Source organism: Columba livia, chromosome 1 (genome assembly GCF_036013475.1).
Source record: "Columba livia isolate bColLiv1 breed racing homer chromosome 1, bColLiv1.pat.W.v2, whole genome shotgun sequence".
Taxonomy (NCBI): domain Eukaryota; kingdom Metazoa; phylum Chordata; class Aves; order Columbiformes; family Columbidae; genus Columba; species Columba livia.
Genome location: NC_088602.1, coordinates 210,010,193 through 210,028,862, shown reverse-complemented (window position 1 = coordinate 210,028,862; position 18,670 = coordinate 210,010,193). Strand labels below are relative to the sequence as shown.

The window sequence follows — 18,670 nt, the reverse complement described above, 5'->3', positions numbered from 1 at the left end:
CAATTGCTTTTCAGGCTCATTTTGCTGTCTCAATAGCCATCGGTGACATTAACAGGGGCCACATTGGGTCTTGCCCGTGGCCTCCCAGGAGGCTCCCCCGCAGGCCTCACGCACGCTCCATTTCACATCGAAGCGATAACTTAATTATCTAGCCTCAAAACAGCAATTAGCAGCTGTTCCTCAGCAGTGAAGCACCGTTTAAGCTGCGCCTCCCCCTCGCCACCTCATCGCTGGGCCCCGCGCCGCCATTAGCGCGGAACTACAACCCCCATGATGCCCCGCGGGCCGGCGCCGCCTGAGGGAGAAGGCGGGAAGGCGGCGCGGGGGCCGCTGGGAGTTGTAGTCCCGTCGGCAGCGCCGCCGCGGTGTCGGTGAACGGGCGGCGGGCGGGGAGCGAACTACCGGTCCCCGGGAGGAAGCGGGGGCGGCAGAGCCGGGGCCGGGAGCGGGGCCGCGGCCCGGGAGAGGGATGCGGTGGCGGCCCGGGACGTTGCCTCGCTGCTGGAGGCGGTACGATGCACCCGGCCGTGGCGGTGGGGCTGGTGTTCGGCGGCTGCTGCAGCAACGTGGTGTTTCTGGAGCTGCTGGTCAGGTGCGGGGCCGGGGAGAGGATTTTGTGGGGGGTAGAGGGAGGGATTAGGGGCAGGAATGGGGTCGGGTGAGGGTGACTGGTCACTCTCAGCTCTTGGGGCTCACATCCAAGTGGAGCCCGGGTGTGGATGACCGGGCCTGGCCTTGTGTCACCTCTGATCGGGTATGGGGAGGATTTTGGAGGTTGTCCCCCTCGGCTTGTGCCCAGTCTGGTCCTGCCATGGGCCGCGTTGGTAAGAACCTCGTCTAAATGCCTTTTAAACCCCCTTTTTAAATCCCTCCAGGGGTTTTAAACCCTCCAGGTTCTCAGGGACATAGTTTAGTACTAGACTTAGGTTATGGTTGGACTCTGTGATCTAGAGGGTTTCTTCCAACCAAAATGATTCTATGATTTTAGGAGACGGATAGGATAGGATAGGATAGGATAGGATAGGATAGGATAGGATAGGATAGGATAATATAGACCCTGGCACGGGGGAATCTCCTAAAATCATTTTGGTTGGAAGAGACCCTCAAGATCATGGAGTCCAACCATAACCTAAGTCTAGCACTAAATCATGTCCCTAAGAACCTCGTCTAAACGCCTTTTAAAGCCCTCCAGGGATGGTGACTCCAGCACTGCCCTGGGCAGCCTGTTCCAATGCCCCACAGCCCTTTGGGGAAGAAATTGTTCCCCACATCCAACCTCAGCCTCCCCTGGCGCAACTTGAGGCCGTTTCCTCTGCTCCTGGCGCTTGTTCCTGGGGAGCAGAGCCCGACCCCCCTGGCTCCAAGCTCCTTTCAGGCAGTTCAGAGATCAGAAGGTCTCCCCTCAGCTCCTGTTCTCCAGCTGAACCCCCAGGTCCCTCAGCCGCTCCCATCACACTTGTGCTCCATGCTGAAGCATCCCGGCCGCCCATGCTCTCTGATCCCAGCGCCTCATACAAATAACAGCTGAAATCCCAAGGAGAAGACGTGCAGGAGCTGGCCAGGGGTCCCTGGGGACGGCAGGCAGGGCCAAGGCAACATTGTCCATCTGGAAATGTGATCTTCGGCAGGATCACGTGGCTGCAAAGCCAACATGATGAGGGCAAGGAGTCCTGTGTGACGCTTGGAGAGAAGGCAAATTGCCAGATTGCAGAGAGAAAAGGGCCGATGTTTGGAATGTGTCCGAGCGCTGCGTCACCTTCCTCACCCTGAGAGAGGAAGGCTGGCATGGCTTGGGAAAGGCGATGGTCTGTTGGGTTTGTTCTCAGGGCTGGTGAGCAAGATGTGAGGATAAAAGTGCAAAAATGATTGAACTGGTTTTGCATCTACCCTCATAGTATGTCAGAGTGGAGCTGCATCCCTTGACCATTCAGTACCACATTCAATCATGCGCAGGCTTTCGAAACTAGTACTTAAATCCTGCCCTTGCTTCCTCCCCGCCCATCATCATCCCAGATTGTTAAGATAAAAAGGCAGTGCAAAGGAGAGCCTGACTCTGTCAACCAGCAGTGGGGATATTTGCTTCAAATTGGGAGGCCAGGACACAGATACCTTAACACAGGGTTGCACAGTCATTTAGCAATCACTGGATAAATCAAGAAGCGGAGGAAGAGACCTTGTGTGGCGAGTTGTTTCCTCTCAGGGGTTGCTCTAATCTCTGCTTTTCCTGCCTGGCTTGTGCTGCAGCATCAGCGAGGGAGAAGAAATGGGCCTTTTTGAGGTAAAGAAAGCTTTGGATCTGGCTTCTTGCACTTCCTTGCAAGATGCTTGCAAGACACACCAGGCTTGTGTTGCCTCCAGCCAGGCTTTAAACCAAAAGTGAGCCATTTGGCCCTGCTCAAAATAGAGGTGTCAAAACCCCAGAAGGGATTATGAGCAGCAAATCCTAAAAGTGCAGTTGCAGATATCTAAGAAAAGCTGCTTTTTGCACACAAGCATCACCTCTCATTCATTTTAGAAGTCTTCCTATTCCTGAGAGCTCAGTTTCTGTGCCCCTCTCTTGTCCTGTTCACCTTTGGTCCCTAAATTGGGGTAAAACTGGTTATTTCTTTGGTTCATGGTGTTGTCTAGAGGGAAAAGAGTTCCTCTTGAAAATGAATCTTCCCATAACAAGCAAAGTCCTTGAGTAGGGTCACAGGAAAGGGAGGTGGCCAGACTGGCAGTCTAGTGAGGAATAACAAGGGTGATTGGAAGCAATTTGCTCAGGATTTATGAGGAAAGAGTAAAGGAATGAGAACTGTTTAGTCTAGAGGTGCCCGAGGACAGACAAAAGACTTTAAACATGTGGAGAATGGCTGCAGACAAGAGGAGATAAATTTTTCTGCCGGGCTCTGGAGGCAGAACAAGAAATAAGGGGCTTAAATTGCCGTGAAAGGGATGTCAAACAGGCCAAAATCCCAGGTTTGCTCCATCTCGCTGAACCCAAGTGGGTTTGTAAGAGTCAGAGCAGGGAAACTCCTTGTTGGAGGTTTTTGAAGAGCAAGTTAAACAAGCCCCTGTCTGAATACCAGAAGGAATCGCCTTCTGAAGCCGCGTCCTTGTGAGTTACCTTCTCTGTGGGAACATTTGAAGCTCTTTGTGGTCGCTATCGACGGGTTTCTTCTCTGTATGGTGCAAACGGGGAGGTTGTTCTTCTGCAGAGGCCGTTGATATACCCAGTCTTCTTGTCACTTCTTATAGGTTTATCGCTGTGTTAGGATTGTGAGACAAAGACATGGGCAGATACAGCCTGGGCTTTGGGGTTTTTTTTGTTTGTCTTTTTATTATCTGTTAACACATAACCCTATGTCAACACTTTACCGATAATGTGAGGTCATATGTACAGCGACTGAATGCAGGGATCTGTGAACTGGGAGGAAACGAAGCCTAAGTGCATGAAAATAGCCTTGGTTTTTCTGAGTGTACACTTGCTTTGCATTCCCTGCAGAGATAAGTTTTACAGTCCTGCAGCCCAGCCTCTGCCTCCGCTTCAGTTTCGATTCCCACAAGTAACAAAAGAATCGTTTTGGTTGGAGAAAACCTTTAAGATTGAGTCTAACCATTAATCCAACACTGTCACTACCCCATGTCCTGAGAACCTCATCTCCACGTCTGTCCAACCCTCCAGGGCTGGTGACTCCAGCACTGCCCTGGGCAGCCTGTTCCAATGCCCCACAGCCCTTTGGGGAAGAAATTGTTCCCACATCCAACCTCAACCTCCCCTGGCGCAACTTGAGGCCGTTTCCTCTGCTCCTGGCGCTTGTTCCTGGGGAGCAGAGCCCAACCCCCCCTGGCTCCAAGCTCCTTTCAGGCAGTTCAGAGATGAGCAGCTCTCCCCTCGCCCTCTTAACCACATCACACAGCAGGGATTGAAGTCTAATGGACAGTTAAGCCCTGAAAAATGTGAGAATTGGCAGGTGGGTAGAAAAGAGGGGCTCAGGGCAGTTCCTCCCAGTGGAAGACGCTGGGACAAAGTGGCCTTTCCAGGTGCTGTTTTGGTGGCAACCACATGCCAGCTCTGTCTTAACCACAGCACTGCTGCTTCTGGGAAGTCTAGGGGAGTGACAGAGGAGATTTTGGAGGACACCAGGCCTTTGGCTCCACTATCCAGGACCAGTTTGTTCATTCCTGTTCTCTCAGCTTGCAAAACCATGTCTAGACTCAGCCTCTACCTGCTTGTTGGTGAGCAAGCTGCGTGCTTGTGCAGCAGGATGGGGACCAGGACTCCATTGAGTCCTTGGTCTCGGTTTCTATCTTGCACCAGAGCAGAGTCAGAGCAGGGAAACTCCTTGTTGGAGGTTTTTGAAGAGCAAGTTAAACAAGCCCCTATCTGAATACCAGAAGGAATCGCCTTCTGAAGCCGCGTCCTTGTGAGTTACGTTCTCTGTGAGAACATTTGAAGCTCTTTGTGGTCGTTATTGATGGGTTTCTTCCCTGTATGGTGCAAACGGGGAGGTTGTTCTTCTACACAAGCTGCGTGCTTGTGCAGCAGGACGGGGACCAGGACTCTGTTGAGTCCTTGGACTCGGTTTCTATCTTGCACCAGAGAAAGGGGAAGTATTTGCTGAAATTCCCCTATCTCTTGCTGCAACTAACAGTGAGCTCTGTGATTATCTGACCCGTCATGGCCTCCTCTGAGCCTGCAGCTGCCTCTGTGCCTCCCAAGAAATCCTCTCCTGCTCCCTGTAAGCTTCTTAGGAAGGAGGCAGAGGCTGCAGCAGGAACAGGTGAGCCGCGTGCAGGGAGTGTTTGTTTAATGTCAGGCTGTTACCTTGGGTGTAATTCCTTTTCCCTCAGAATAAGCACACAAGGTTGATTTGCTCCGAGCTGGTGTTGTTCCAACTGCAAAGGTGGTGATAACTGCCCTGCTTGGGTCTCCCTGGGAGGACAAAGATGCTCAGCTAAGAGGGTCTCTTTTTTTTGAGGTCAGACACTGTTCTCGTGGCTTTTGATACCTGGTGGAGTTTGAAAACCTTGACGCAAAGCATGTGTCACGTGAGCAAACTCCCAGATTATCGCATGGTATTTAATGCCATGAGCTTTTTGGGCCCCTGTGATGAGCTGTTGTAGGTTCCTTCTTGAACCTACAACCAACCTCTAGGCATCCAGCAAAAGCAGGAGGGCAGAGAGCTAAAGCTTGCTGGAGAAATTGGAAGCATGTTTGAGCTTGTGTTCACACATTCTGGGGATGAGGAATGATGCTACACCTTGCTCTGTGGATATTAGGAAGAATTCTTCCCAGAAGGGGTTGTCAGGCATTGGAACAGGCTACTCAGGGAAGCAGTGGAGTCACCATCCCTGGAGGGGTTTAAAAGGCACTTAGACGAGGTTCCTAGGGACGTGGTTTAGTGCTAGAGTTGGGTTATGGTTGGACTCGATGACCCTTTTCCAACCAAAATGATTCTAAGATTCTGTGGTTCTATGACACGAACCTGACCTTGCACCTCATGCAGTGGAAATAAGAGCTGTTGGAAATCCTGCTGCCTTCCTCCTGGGTGGACTCATCGTTTCGCCGGCCTCTAACAGCACCTTGTCAGCAGGGAGAGATCCCTACGAGAACCACTTTCCCATGAGAAAGAGGGAGATCCAGCTCCTGCGTGGTCGTGTCGGTGTTTGACGTTGCTCATTCAGATCCTGCACCCTGTTGGGATGTTTTACAGAGCCGTGAGATGCGACCAGTTGCCTCTTTCACTGCCTGCCCCAATTCACCGCCTGCCCCATGAGGGGGTTGGCTGCTCAGTTCCTCTTTGGAAGTGTTTGAGGAAGGGACTGCTGCACATGTATCTACAAGTACAGGTGAATAAATACCTGCAGGGAAGTGTTTAACAAAAGCAACGTGAGAACCGCACAAATAAAGCGGTAAAGCCCCTCCAGGCTGATGCTCACTCTGGGATTATGAGCTGTTAGCATCTTTTCATTGGAGCCCAATGCGATGTTTGTTCTCCATGGTGTTGTTCTTACACTTGTCTTTATTTTCCATGCCTGCAGGCAGTTTCCAGGATGTGGGAACATAGTGACATTCTCCCAGTTCCTATTTATTGCCGTGGAAGGCTTTATCTTCGAGGCCAACTTTGGGAGGAAGAAGCCGGCCATACCAATAAGGTACAGTTGATCTGAACACTTTTGCTAGACACAAATTGACTGGCTATCTAGTATCTCAAGTAGTATTTAATAAAAAGGCTTGTTTGTCCCGTCTGAATCCCATCCATCCTGCAGCATTTGCGAAGCCTCATTGAGAACCTGTCGTGCCTGATAAAAATATGAACTCCTTGTTTAGCGAGAATTCTTAATAGGAAATTGCCAGCAGATAGTTTCCTGTCCAAGAAACAGCAGCAATGCCTGCTGGCAGAAATTGAATCTGCTTGAATCAAACCTCATCTTATGCCACAGACCTTAGGAAACAGGGGTCTGGACAAAGTCGATACTAAAAGATCTCAGCTGGGCTCTCCTCAGTTCCCCTTTGTTTCTGTGATTAGCACAAGCTGAGCCAGTGCAGCGCGACCTGCGTCCTGTTCTAAGGACTTCCCTGCTACAGGCAAACTGGATTGATCTCCTTGTTAGTCCTACGTGGGCTCCTGCTCAGCTCCAGACATTTCCTTGCAACCTGTATTCTATTCCAAGGTGTCCCCCAGCATCCCGGGGAGGTACATGCGCAGCTATCTGCTGTTTTTTGTGTGTTTCAGGTACTATTTCATCATGGTGGCCATGTTCTTCACTGTCAGTGTGGTGAATAACTATGCCCTGAACTTAAATATCGCCATGCCACTGCACATGATCTTCAGATCGGTGAGTTCCATCAGACCATCCTTTTCCATGACGTCTCTTTTCATCATCTCTGCGAGCACCGGCCCTGCTGCGTGTATTCTGCCACCCTGAGGGCACCAAAACCCTGTGCAAATACTAAGCTCCAGTTCTCACTTTCACATTGTTGACCATTAAATGTCAACTTAATGTTCCTGAACAGATGAGGAAACGGAGACTCAAACAGGCTTCGTATTTCCAAAGGCCCGGGGGAAGTAACGATGATAAAATGAAGCCCAGGCTCTGTTTGTCAGCCCTGGATGGTCGGAATTGCTGGCCAGACGGAGATAACAAAATCTGCTGGGCAGATCCGTTCTCCCACAACACATCGATGGGTTGAGATACCTGAAGTCAGGAGAGGTTAAAAGGAAGAAAACCAGATCACTCCAGGAGCCGTGAGGGATGGTTCTTGTGCTGCAGCCAATCCATGGAGCTGTACTCCTGTTCCCAATTAAAACCACAGCGATTTGGCCACATTCTGGGCTGCAGTGCACACTGGGTGTCACCACTGGGCCAAAAAAGGGGGAGACCCACTAGCCAGAAGATCCTAGTAGTGTGTTTGCCCCATCATCCTTGTTCCCAAGCTACCTGGCTCAACTTCTCCGCTTCTAGTGACGCTCTCCCCACCCTCTCAGTCTCCCTGACACTGTTCTGGCATTTCCATTGGTGTTTTGGCATTAGTTGTATTGAGGTTTTGGTGTTTCTCTGGAGCAGGAAAGCCAGTCTGGAGAATTTTGTCATGCTGACCTTCTGTTTTGTTTTTCTCCCCCTCTCTTTTCTTTCGCAGGGCTCTCTCATAGCAAGCATGGCTCTAGGTGTCATCATTTTGAAGAAAAGGTAAATCCCAAGCCTCTGTTTTTATATTATCAGAGAATGCTTTGCCATTGACTTAATCCCGACTGGTGTTTACTATTCCTGTTTAACTTTCTTGTTTCACTGATGGGGAAAATGAGGCACAGAGGTGTGTCTGGACTGGAGTTAGAAATAGTTCCCTCTTCTGCATTTCCACCACTTCTCACTCCCTCGTTTAAGGCAAACATGGGCTGAAAAGAGCTTTTACATGCAGCCGCAGCCCTCTGTGTGAGCTCTTTTATTTCCTTTTACTTGTGTGAGGCCAGTACCACTCCTGATGGATGGGTGTACTTGATCTGGCTGGGATGGAGTTAACTTTCTTCATAGCAGCCCATTCGGTGTCATGTTTTGCATTTGTGGCTAAAACAGTGTTAACAACATGCTGATGTTTTGGCTGTTGATGAAAAACACTTACATGGTGTCAAGGCTTTCTCCTTTTTCCACTCTGCCTGTGAGTAGACTGGGGGTGGACAAGAAACTGGGAAGGGATGTAGCCAGGACAGCTGCCCCAAAGTGGCCAAAGGGATATTGTGTGTCATATAATGTTATCCTCAGAGGAGGGTGACAAAGCTGGTGAGGGGCTGGAGCACGAGTGTGATGGAGCGGCTGAGGGACATGGGGGGTTCAGCTGGAGAACAGGAGCTGAGGGGAGACCTTCTGATCTCTGAACTGCCTGAAAGGAGCTTGGAGCCAGGGGGGTCGGGCTCTGCTCCCCAGGAACAAGCGCCAGGAGCAGAGGAAACGGCCTCAAGTTGCGACAGGGAAGGTTCAGATTGGATATTAGGAAACATTTATTCACGAGAATGGTTGTGAAGCACTGGAACAGGCTGCCCAGGGCAGTGGTGGAGTCACCATCCCTGGAGGGGTTTAAAATACATGTAAATGAGGCTCTTAGGGACATGGTTTAGTGCTAGAGTTAGGGTATGGTTGGACTTAATGATCTTAAGGTTCTCTTCCAACCGAAATGATTCTGTGTTTCTATGTGCTGCAATAGAAACTGTGGTACAGGAAGAAGAAGGTTGGGGGGAGTTGGCTTTCAAGATGGCCACAGAATAGTTTGGGTTGAAGGGACCTTCCAAAGCTCGCCCAGTTTCCCCCCTGCCATGAGCAGGGACATCTTCACCCAGATCAGGTTGCCCAGAGCCCCGACCAGCCTGGCCTGGGATGTCTCCAGGGATGGGCCATGCTTATGGGAGTTGATAAATGATTGCTTTTGCATTGTTGTTTTCCACCCCCACTCCTCGCCTATTAAACTCTTCAGCTCAACCCATGAGTTTTCTCCCTCTCTCCCCCATCCCATGAGGTTAGGGGAATGAACAAGCAGCCGTGTTGGTGCTTGGCTGCTGGCTGGGCTCAACCCCCCCCAGTGGACAAAGACATCAGGACAGGAGGGTCCCCAGTTGCTTGGGGTCTGGCTGGCTGCTGTACCAGTGTGGGCACGTCCCCTGCCACTCCATCGCTATGCAGAGAGATCCGCGCTGGCTTTGATCTGAGAGGGATTCTTTGCCACAGGCAAGGCGATCTTGGTCTAAATGCTTTTTTGTTGCAGTTGGAGTAAGTTGGCCTTCCCTCCCACCAATGTAACAGAATCACAGACTGGTTGAGGATTGGAAGGGACCTCTGGAGATCATCCAGTCCAACCCACCTGCTAACGCAGGGTCACCAGAGCAGATCACACAGGAAGGTGTCCAGGCGGGTTTGAATGAAGGAGACTCCACAGCCTCTCTGGGCAGCCTGGGCCAGGCTCTGCCACCTCAAAGGAAACAAGTTTCTCCTCATGTTCAGATGGACCCTCCTGTGCTTCAGTCTGTGCCCATTGCCCCTCATCCTGTCACTGGGCACCACTGAACAGAGTCTGGTCCATCCTCTGACACCCACCCTGCAGATATTTATAACCATTGATGAGATCCCCTCTCAGCTTCTCTTCAGGCTGAACAGCCCCAGCTCTCTCAGTCTCTCCTCATCACAAAGATGCTCCAGACCCCTCAGCATCTTTGTAGCTGCAACTGGACTCCCTCCAGTAATTCCTTGTCCTTCTTAAACTGGGGAGCCCAGAGCTGGACACCGAACTCCAGATGTGGCCTCCCCAGGGCAGAGCAGAGGAGGAGGAACAACCTCCCTGACCTGCTGGTCACACTTTCCCTAACACAACCCAGAGACCATTGACCTTCTTGACCACAAGTGCATGTTGTTGACTCATGGTCAATCTGTTGTTGACCAGAACTCTCAAGTCCTTCTCTGCAGAGCTGCTTTCCAGCAGGTCCATCCCAACCTGTACTGGTGTCCAGTGTTAGGTAGTGGCTACGTGTCCAGTATCCCAAGTTCATGCTGGTGTAACGGAGCAAAACACCATGCAAGAGAGAGGCAGACGAAAAACACAAGGCTGGGCTGGGCCACTGACATCTCTCTTCTCTCCCCTGCAGGTACAGCGTATCTAAATACACGTCCATCGCCCTGGTGTCCCTGGGGATCTTCACCTGCACTTTCATGTCTGCAAAGCAAGTGGTAAGGATTGGAAAGGGCCTGAGGTCAGAGCTGTGAACCTTATTGACAGGAGGAGCTGCTGTGAGCACCTTCATCAGTAATTCCCTTTGCTTGACTTTTTATTAATAAGGAAACAAGATGTTTCCTGGCTCTAGATCTGCTCCCCAAGAGCTCTTGTTCTTGCTCCCATTCTCCTGTGGCTTGGAGGGAAGGGATGCACACACATGCACATGGTTTAACTTATTTATCCTGTGTTGTTCAGGTTGCTTTTTGCTGAGCATATCCCATTATTTTTTTGCAGTTAGGAGCAGGTGAATCTTAAACAAAACTCAGCCATCTTAAATCTTCCCTCTTTTTACCCCAGAAGAACTTGTCAGCTTTCAGGCTAGATTTTTCTAGATCTGTTGTCATCCAACGTGACTTTCTGTGACCCTTGAAATAAAGTGCATTTATTTGGAGAACAGGAGGGAGTGAAGAAAATCCAAGTGTAACACCAGTTTGGGCTTTTCCTGGGTCAGCACCCACAGCCTGATCTTGTCAACTGAAGACAGTAAAATAACCTAAAATGGTATCAAGTGAAAATTGGTTGCACTTAATCCAGCTCTGAGAGATTGGAAATGAAACGGCTGTCAGACCTCCAAGTCCCCCATCATTTAATCGTTGTTTATACTCTCGGGGTGTTTGAAGAAGGTCTGTGCTATGCAGCCTTGCTCTGGATTAATTCAGATAAACTCTTCGATATGGTACACAGAGTTGTGTCAAAGACAAATAAACTAATTTGCTCTAAACCAGAGCAAAAGGGAGTTGAACCAGGTCAGGCTACCTCGAGTTTTACCCTCAGCTAATAGCATCTATGGGCCTGTTTTCCTCCCATGTCTTGACTGCAAACCAGAGCCCAGGTTTTAGTACCTGACTGGGGCTTGACCACAGCGCTTGTTCTTTCCTGCACACCCACCTCCGAGATGGGGATGGAGGAGTCTGCCAGTGGGAGCTTTCTAATTATTTTAATTAAAGTAATAATTAACTGCTTGTTTTTGTAGTTGAAGAGTTTGGTCTCTGGCCAAATCAGGGCATTTCTTTCAGAAAAATTCCTTTCTTGATCAGACGCTTGTAATCTTTGCTGGAATCTGGTGCGTTCCCTGAAGCAGAGCGAAAAGCAAAGCGTGGCCATGGTTGCTACCACCTCTTTTCAGCCAAAGAAGCGACTGTTTGAGGCAGAGGCAGGTTGGAATGAGCCACAGGGACACGGTAGCTCGTGGTGACTGTGTCATGTCTCCCTCCACCAGGCATCTGACTCCAGCTTAAACGAAGAGGACAGTCTCCAGGTTTTCTTGTGGTGGCTGCTGGGTGAGTGTCACATCTCCAGCCGGCCTTGCTGGGACACTGGCAAGACTTCTGCTCCCTCATGGCCTTGACCGTGCGGGTTGTGCGAAGCAGAGTGCGGTGGGAGCCCCCGTCCTGAGGTTTAATTAACATCTGATAGATGCTGATTTGCAAAGAACGGGGGTTTTGTGGCTCTTGTTAGCAGCGTTGTGTGAGGAAATCCTCTTATTTTGGGCAACAAGTTAAATACGGCACCTGAGGGGTGTCTGCAAGGCAGTGGCATAGTGACAGACTGAGATTCCAGGTATCTTCTTGGGGTTGCATCTCTTTTTAAGGGGTATTCTTTTGAGAAAGCTCTTGGCATCTCAGCCTTCCTAATAAGATACCTGTGTCCCCAAGACCATGATCAGTTTCTTATCAAGTCTGGATGTTTTGGCTTATTTTTTTAAATTTTTTTTCACTAAAAACCAAATTGTGGGAGTCTCCAAGCTGCTTGACTCGAGCTATGCCGCGCTTGGGCAGTGTTGCGAGGCTGCGTTTCTGTTCCAGGTATTGCCGCACTCACCTTCGCCCTCCTCATGTCTGCCAGGATGGGGATTTTCCAGGAGACGCTGTACAAGCAGTTTGGGAAGCACTCCAAAGAGGCCCTTTTTTACAATGTAAGTCGCCATGTCTTTTCTGTTGCTTTTACCGGGCAGATAGAAGCTCTAGTTAACATAGTGTCTTTACTTTTCTCTCCAGCACGCGTTACCACTCCCTGGTTTTCTCCTTCTTGCCCCAAACATCTACCACCACGCAGTCCTCTTCAGCCAGTCCGGTAAGTGTTGCGTAGATGGATCCTTGTTCTCTTCCTTTTTGTGCTCTGGAAAAGAGAATTGTAGAATCATTTTGGTTGGAAGAGACCCTCAAGGTCAAGTTCAACTGTTAAACCAACCCTGGCACTTCCCCATGTCCCTGAGAATCTCATCTCTGTGTCTGTCCAACCCTCCAGGGCTGGTGACTCCAGCACTGCCCTGGGCAGCCTGTTCCAATGCCCCACAGCCCTTTGGGGAAGAAATTGTTCCCCACATCCAACCTCAACCTCCCCTGGCGCAACTTGAGGCCGTTTCCTGTGCTCCTGGCGCTTGTTCCTGGGGAGCAGAGCCCGACCCCCCTGGCTCCAAGCTCCTTTCAGGCAGTTCAGAGATCAGAAGGTCTCCCCTCAGCTCCTGTTCTCCAGCTGAACCCCCCAGGTCCCTCAGCCGCTCCATCACACTTGTGCTCCAGCCCCTCACCAGCTCCGTTCCCTTCTCTCCACTCGCTCCAGCACCTCAAGGCCTTTCTTGGTGTGAGGGGCCCCAAACTGCCCCCAAGATTTGTGGTTTGGCCTCTCCAGGTCCCAGCACGCTGCAGTAGGAAGCTTTCAGTCCAGCAGTTGTGCACATCAGACTGTCATCTGGGGATATTCAAGCCTTTTGAATTACCAGGTTTGGTAGAAAGCCAAAAGCCATAAAGACCCTCACACTATCTGGAGGACATGGTGACCAGCGGGAGCCTGGCTGTGGGCAGCTGAGCGTTCAGCTGGTGCCACAGCAGCTTGCAAAGCCACGAGTTACCATTTGGATGGCCGTAATTAAAGCTCAAGCTTCTCACTAATGCACATGCTTACACCTGTTGGGCCCAGCCAGCTTGCTTATCCATCCATCTCAAGCTATACATCTTCTTTATTTAATAGTAAAATTCACCAGGCTTTTCAGTGCCAGCAGCCTTCCTATATCCTCTGCCTTACAAACCTGAAAGGACCTTTGCTGAACAGATTTGCTGGTTCTCTAATCCCCTCTGGATAGGGTGTTCTTTCCATGTGTAGATCATTTTAACCTGTTCATTAATATAATTACAAAATATTTCTAGCGTGCCGCGCCGTGTGTCGAGGAAAGCAGGAGGTGGCCCCTGTGGTAGTTCAAAAATAGGAGTAACAGGACCAAGTACTCAACTAAAGATATAAACAAGGACCCGTTGGCTTTTGATTTGCTGGTGCTACGTAGGCTTTGCCATGCTTGCACTGGCAGCTCCTCCAGCCCACACAGGTGATTCATCCACTTTTAACAGGACGGCCCTGACACGAGAAAACAAGACACAGCTTTTAATGTATTTTTCCTTAGCCGCCGCCTTCTTCCATCTTCCTTTCTTCCCTGTGCAAGTCCAAGCGGAAACATCTGCACGACTCTCTTGTAGTTGTAATTCACCACAGTAAGAACAAAATAACCCTCCATTTGGGGCAAAATCCTGAAGCTGCAGCGTGTCGCGGATGATGGTCAGTCCTGCACAGGAGAGACACGCTTCTCCTTGCCAGGGCGGTGACCTTGCTCCATCTTCTCCCCGCAGAGCCGTTCCAGGTCCCAGTGATCGGGCTGACACTGCCAATCATGTGGTTCTACCTCCTCATGAACGTCGTCACTCAGTATCCTTCCAAATCTGAGCGTGAGATGCGCCGCAGAGATGGGAATGGGGTGGGGGTAGCAAATTCTGTGAGTCTTCCCCGTGTTTAGGAGTTAAGTTTAGTGTAACTTTTGGAAAATAGGGAGTGAAATTTAACCTGGGTCTGGCAAATTTTTCCAGGGTGGCTGAACCACCTCGTCACCATCTCTTGGAAAACACAGAGTGGAATTGATCCTGGGGCTTTTGTTATTTCCAATCTGCCACCACCTCCCCGGGGACAGGCTGAGGGGTACAAATACACGGCAGTTTTACTAGGCAGCTCTAGGTAGAAGGGACAGATCAGAAGTTATTTCTAATATATCCGTGTGTGGATTCTTCCAGGCAGTGAGGACACCTCTGAAAGTCTGATGAAGCCAAGATGCCCTCAAAAAAGGGACCCTTCAGTCCAAGGCCCTCTTACTGTTCTCCTCTCAATGTTGAGAGAGGCCTGAGCCCTATTGCTGCTCGTGCTCCTCAATGAAACCCTTTGTTTAATCTGCTTTGCCCATGTTCCTCAGATGGAGCTTCTGCTGGGTATAAATGCAGAAATCTGATTTTAGCTTCCCTTGGCTCCATGGCAGGAGCTGTAAACCCCGCGTACCATTAACCTTATGACAATACATCAGCCCCAGCTGCTCTGATGGGGGAGTTTTGCTGTCCCAGAGCAGGGTCAGGGGGAGTCTGGGAAATTTGGGGTGTCCCTGGGGTGTGCAGTGAGGCTGTTCACAGCTGTAGAAAAGCTGATGTGAGGAGAAGGGAATTTTATCTCCTCTCTAACCAAGGTGGGGCTGTGCATAGCCCAGGCTTTTGCATTCCCAAAGTGTCACAGAATCACAGAATTTATTAGGTTGGAAGACCTTTAAGATCATCGAGTCCAACTGTTAACGCACCCCTGGCACTGCCCCATGTCCCTGAGAACCTCATGTCCGTCTGTCCAACCCTCCAGGGCTGGTGACTCCAGCACTGCCCTGGGCAGCCTGTTCCAATGCCCGACAGCCCTTTGGGGAAGAAATTGTTCCCCACATCCAACCTCAACCTCCCCTGGTGCAACTTGAGGCCGTTTCCTCTGCTCCTGGCGCTTGTTCCTGGGGAGCAGAGCCCGACCCCCCTGGCTCCAAGCTCCTTTCAGGCAGTTCAGAGATCAGAAGGTCTCCCCTCAGCTCCTGTTCTCCAGCTGAACCCCCAGGTCCCTCAGCCGCTCCATCACACTTGTGCTCCAGCCCCTCACCAGCTCCGTTCCCTTCTCTCCACTCGCTCCAGCACCTCAAGGCCTTTCTTGGCGTGAGGGGCCCAGAACTGCCCCAGGATTGGCGGTTTGTCCTCCCCAGGTCCCAGCACAGGGACGGTCACTGCCCTGGGCCTGCTGGCCACACCAGTGCTGGTCCCAGCCAGGATGCCGGTGGCCTCTTGGCTGCCTCCCTCATCACCTCCAGTGTCCCCCTTACCTCTGCCCACCCAGATACGTCTGCATCCGAGGCGTCTTCATCCTCACCACGGAGTGCACGTCCCTCACCGTGACGCTGGTGGTGACGCTGCGCAAGTTCGTCAGCCTCATCTTCTCCATCCTCTACTTCCGCAACCCCTTCACGGGCTGGCACTGGCTGGGCACCGCCTTCGTCTTCGTGGGAACCCTCATGTACACGGAGGTGTGGAACAGCCTCGGGCCCTTCCTGGCCCGCTGGAGGAAGAGGCCGAAGGAGGAGTAACAGCCGGGGACACTTGCAGGGACCTTTTTATTGTTTTATAGAGCAGAGCAGCAGGAATCCCCCAGAGAGGAGTTGTTTTTATAACATGGGGGAGGTGTTGGCTGTGCCAAACTCCTGGGGAAACGTGGACCCTCCTCTGGGAACCTGCCCAAAATGGATCATGGAGAGACGATACGGTTACTTTTTTGCAAGGCTGCATTTTTTTTATGCAACCCCTTTTGCTTCCAGCCTCTCCCCCTGTTGTTTTTGGGGTTTTTTTTGTTTGAATAGCCCTTTTTAAGTAATGTAAAAGCTGACCTAGTGCTGTTAGGAGCCCAACCTAGTTGTGGTGCTGTTGTCCACTCCTCCTGGCTTTGACAAGCTGGATCCTGAGCCTATTTGGTGCCGTCCTTTTGTGTCCTGGTGACCGTAGCAGATGACTGAGCCCCCGGGAGCTGCTGTTTGTTCAGCAGATTTTTAGCTACCATGGAAATGTCAGGCCTGGCTCTTAACCCAAGTCCTTGTTGTGTGATACCTTTTCTGGGAGGACATTGGACTTGCCTTTAGCTCCCACCTTCTCTAGATGTTCCAGTCTGCCCAGTAGATCCTCCACTGGGAAACGGTGCGGGGGGCTGATTCCAAAGCCACCACGTCCCCACCACGAGTAGCAGGGCCTAGTTGGGAGCCTGAGGAAACCAAAAAGGGATGACGCTAAGGGGACAGCAAGCATCGCTGTGTCACCGTTGCAGCATTCTCAGGGAGACGGTGACGTGCTGCTGGGGCTTCGCTGAGTCCTCAGATGTTGCCCTGATGCTTCAGGGTGTTGCGGGCTCCTCCTGCTGTGGTTATGTCCTCAGGACAGGTCACTTTTTGGTTGTTTCCTGCTTTTTCCCTCATTACACGCGTGTTCCATGGGCTTTGTTACCAGCAGTCAGCTGTAATGATTTGTGCTGAGCCCCCAGCGCGCCTGGAGCGCCCCCACATCCAGCCCAACCTCAGGGTTCAAGTGATGCCAAGAAACTTAAGAAAGGCCAGTAAAGCTAAGCTTATTTCTGCTGCTGGGGCGAGTGAGCTGGTTTTGTGTCCCTTCACCCAGTTCTTCCCTTTTCTTCTCCCACCTCTTGGGCATCAGCTTCGCTCGCGGCTTTTCTGTGTATTACAGCAGCATCCACCTGGCGCAGGACGGTTGTCCCTTAGTGTCACGCCTCAGCTGGGACAGGAGTGGCCTTCAGGAGCTTTGGGTGTCTGTCCCCATTGCGCAGGTGACATGAGGAGCAGCCACATCTCTTCTAGGAGCTGCTCGATGTTGGGCAGAGTGAGGGTTATAATAACACACTTGGAGCAGCAGCATTGGTTTTCCCAGAGCACTTTATTCTCATCACCGTGACACTGTCCCTGCTCAGCCGTGACAATTAACACATCCGGCAACGTCAACCTGATTCCCATCCAGCTGGGCCAAGTAAGGACTATATTCCGTTATTCCTCCGCGCGGCGTCCCGACAGTTTCCAGCCTCGGTGTTTACGACCCCTCCTGTGTTTAAACTTGCGCTTGTGGTGGGTTAAACCCGACCGGCCATGATGCACCTGTGCCCCATATCAACAAGGGGGATAGGAAGAGCAAAAGCGAGAAAAAATATGAGTAAAGATGGTTTAATAAGCAATAGAAAGAAGACAACCTACAAGTGATGCAAAGGCAACCATGCACCACCTCCCACCGTCAGACCTACGCCCAGCCAGTCCCGCCTTCCCCAAAGAAACCCTTAGTCTCTGTTTTTATTGCTGGTTTTTATCTGCATCAGTTGTCCTGGCTGTGCCCCCTCCCAGCTTCTTGCCCACCCGTGGGGGGCAGCGTGGGGAAAAAAGAGAAAGGGCTTGATGCTGTGCAAGCGCTGCAAAGTTTGTGTTGTGTCAGCACCGTTTTAGCTTCAGATCCAAAACCCGGCACCGTACGGGCCACCACGAAAAATCTCCATCCCAACCAGAGTCGCTATGATGCTGACGGGGCCTCGCTCCTTCCTGAGCTACTGATGGGTGTTTTTCTCTCCTGGTTTTGATTTTTCCCGAGTCTGAAGAGCCTCTTGTATTTTGGGATGTTTTGTAGATGGGGAGATGTTTTCTCAACAGCTGTCCCAGTTCAGGTCTCACTTCCAGCTCCAGAAGGACCCAGAGAGAGGCAAAAACCTTCATCCTTCATCTTCAACGCTATTTACACGGAGCTCCAGCTGAGACAGGGAGGTGTGGGAAGGCAGCGCGAAAGCATCAGGGACACTGGGTAAATCTTGGGGTTCATCAAGGCTTAAAACACATGGGTGCGACATGAGGCTGGAACACAGGAGCTGTAACCCGTGGTCCACTGTGGCCGTGGTTGCTGTCACCTGGGCTGAGGATCTAAGCAAAGCAAGAGCTGAGCTGGTGCCTGAGCGAGTGGGACGTTCTGCACGTAAACTACTCACCAGGTCACACTTTTAATGGAGGAAATCGCACGTTGCAATTGTGTGACGCCGGTAGGTTTGGAGATGGTTGGGTTGCTCTGTTTTTTTGAACCGTGTGCTGTACTCAGTCTTCACTCAAACCAGATGTCAACGCTGGGTTATTATTTGTTGTCATTGGTGATTTTTTTAACTTTGCGGTGTGATCTGTGTGTTTTTGAGTATTTATAATTGTCACAGTGTCACCGAAGTGGCAGCGATTCCTCCCCTGCTGTAGGAGAGCAGGTGACTTTGCCTGGTCATTAATGGAGGAAAGGCCTGTGCAGATGTTTTGCCAAAACTAGTATTTGTATCCAGGCTACTGATTTGTTTGGTTTTAATGTTTGCTGTAGAGATTATATTAATAGCACTTATTTTTATTTAGCAGAGGCTGGAAAAGTGGGTGAGCCAAAGTACTTTTTGATCAGCGTTCTCGATTTGCAGAACTTCTGGGTTAGTCAGCTCGGTTTAGGGTGGTATTTTTGTTTTGGTTTGGTTTTTTAAGCAAAATAAATATGTATCCTCTTCAAAACAGGTTGGTCTTGTTTCTCCTTTCATGATGGT

The 18,670-nt window shown here is 50.8% G+C and overlaps 1 protein-coding gene and 1 long non-coding RNA gene across 3 annotated transcripts in view; one reads left to right on the top strand and one right to left on the bottom strand.

Moving 5' to 3' along the window:
* Window positions 1–372: 372 nt before the first annotated feature.
* On the top strand, window positions 373–18,638 carry SLC35B4 (solute carrier family 35 member B4). Of its 2 annotated transcripts, none has more exons than XM_065049329.1 (10): window positions 373–592; window positions 6,025–6,138; window positions 6,720–6,822; window positions 7,625–7,674; window positions 10,113–10,194; window positions 11,460–11,520; window positions 12,046–12,155; window positions 12,238–12,313; window positions 13,861–13,936; window positions 15,413–18,638. In XM_065049329.1, exons 1-10 carry the CDS (start codon window positions 516–518, stop codon window positions 15,657–15,659), a joined length of 996 nt encoding a protein of 331 aa, XP_064905401.1. In that variant the 5' UTR covers window positions 373–515; the 3' UTR covers window positions 15,660–18,638. The 2 variants fall into 2 exon arrangements, with proteins under 2 accessions (XP_064905401.1, XP_064905400.1); XM_065049328.1 differs by having other exon boundaries at window positions 376–592; window positions 15,387–18,638.
* LOC135578254 (uncharacterized) overlaps window positions 16,991–18,670 on the bottom strand; it is a 9,391-nt gene continuing 7,711 nt past the window's right edge. Inside the window, exon 3 of the long non-coding RNA XR_010469727.1 lies at window positions 16,991–17,222. This is a non-coding gene — a long non-coding RNA (uncharacterized LOC135578254). The remainder of the gene's footprint in view (window positions 17,223–18,670) is intronic.

Bases quoted from the DNA above. Each gene is read 5' to 3' on its own strand.
- SLC35B4 (XM_065049329.1), top strand. From the start codon at position 516: ATGCACCCGGCCGTGGCGGTGGGGCTGGTGTTCGGCGGCTGCTGCAGC. The intron at 593-6,024 runs GTGCGGGGCCGG...CCATGCCTGCAG, and splicing joins TTTCTGGAGCTGCTGGTCAG to GCAGTTTCCAGGATGTGGGA. The intron at 7,675-10,112 runs GTAAATCCCAAG...TCTCCCCTGCAG, and splicing joins GTCATCATTTTGAAGAAAAG to GTACAGCGTATCTAAATACA.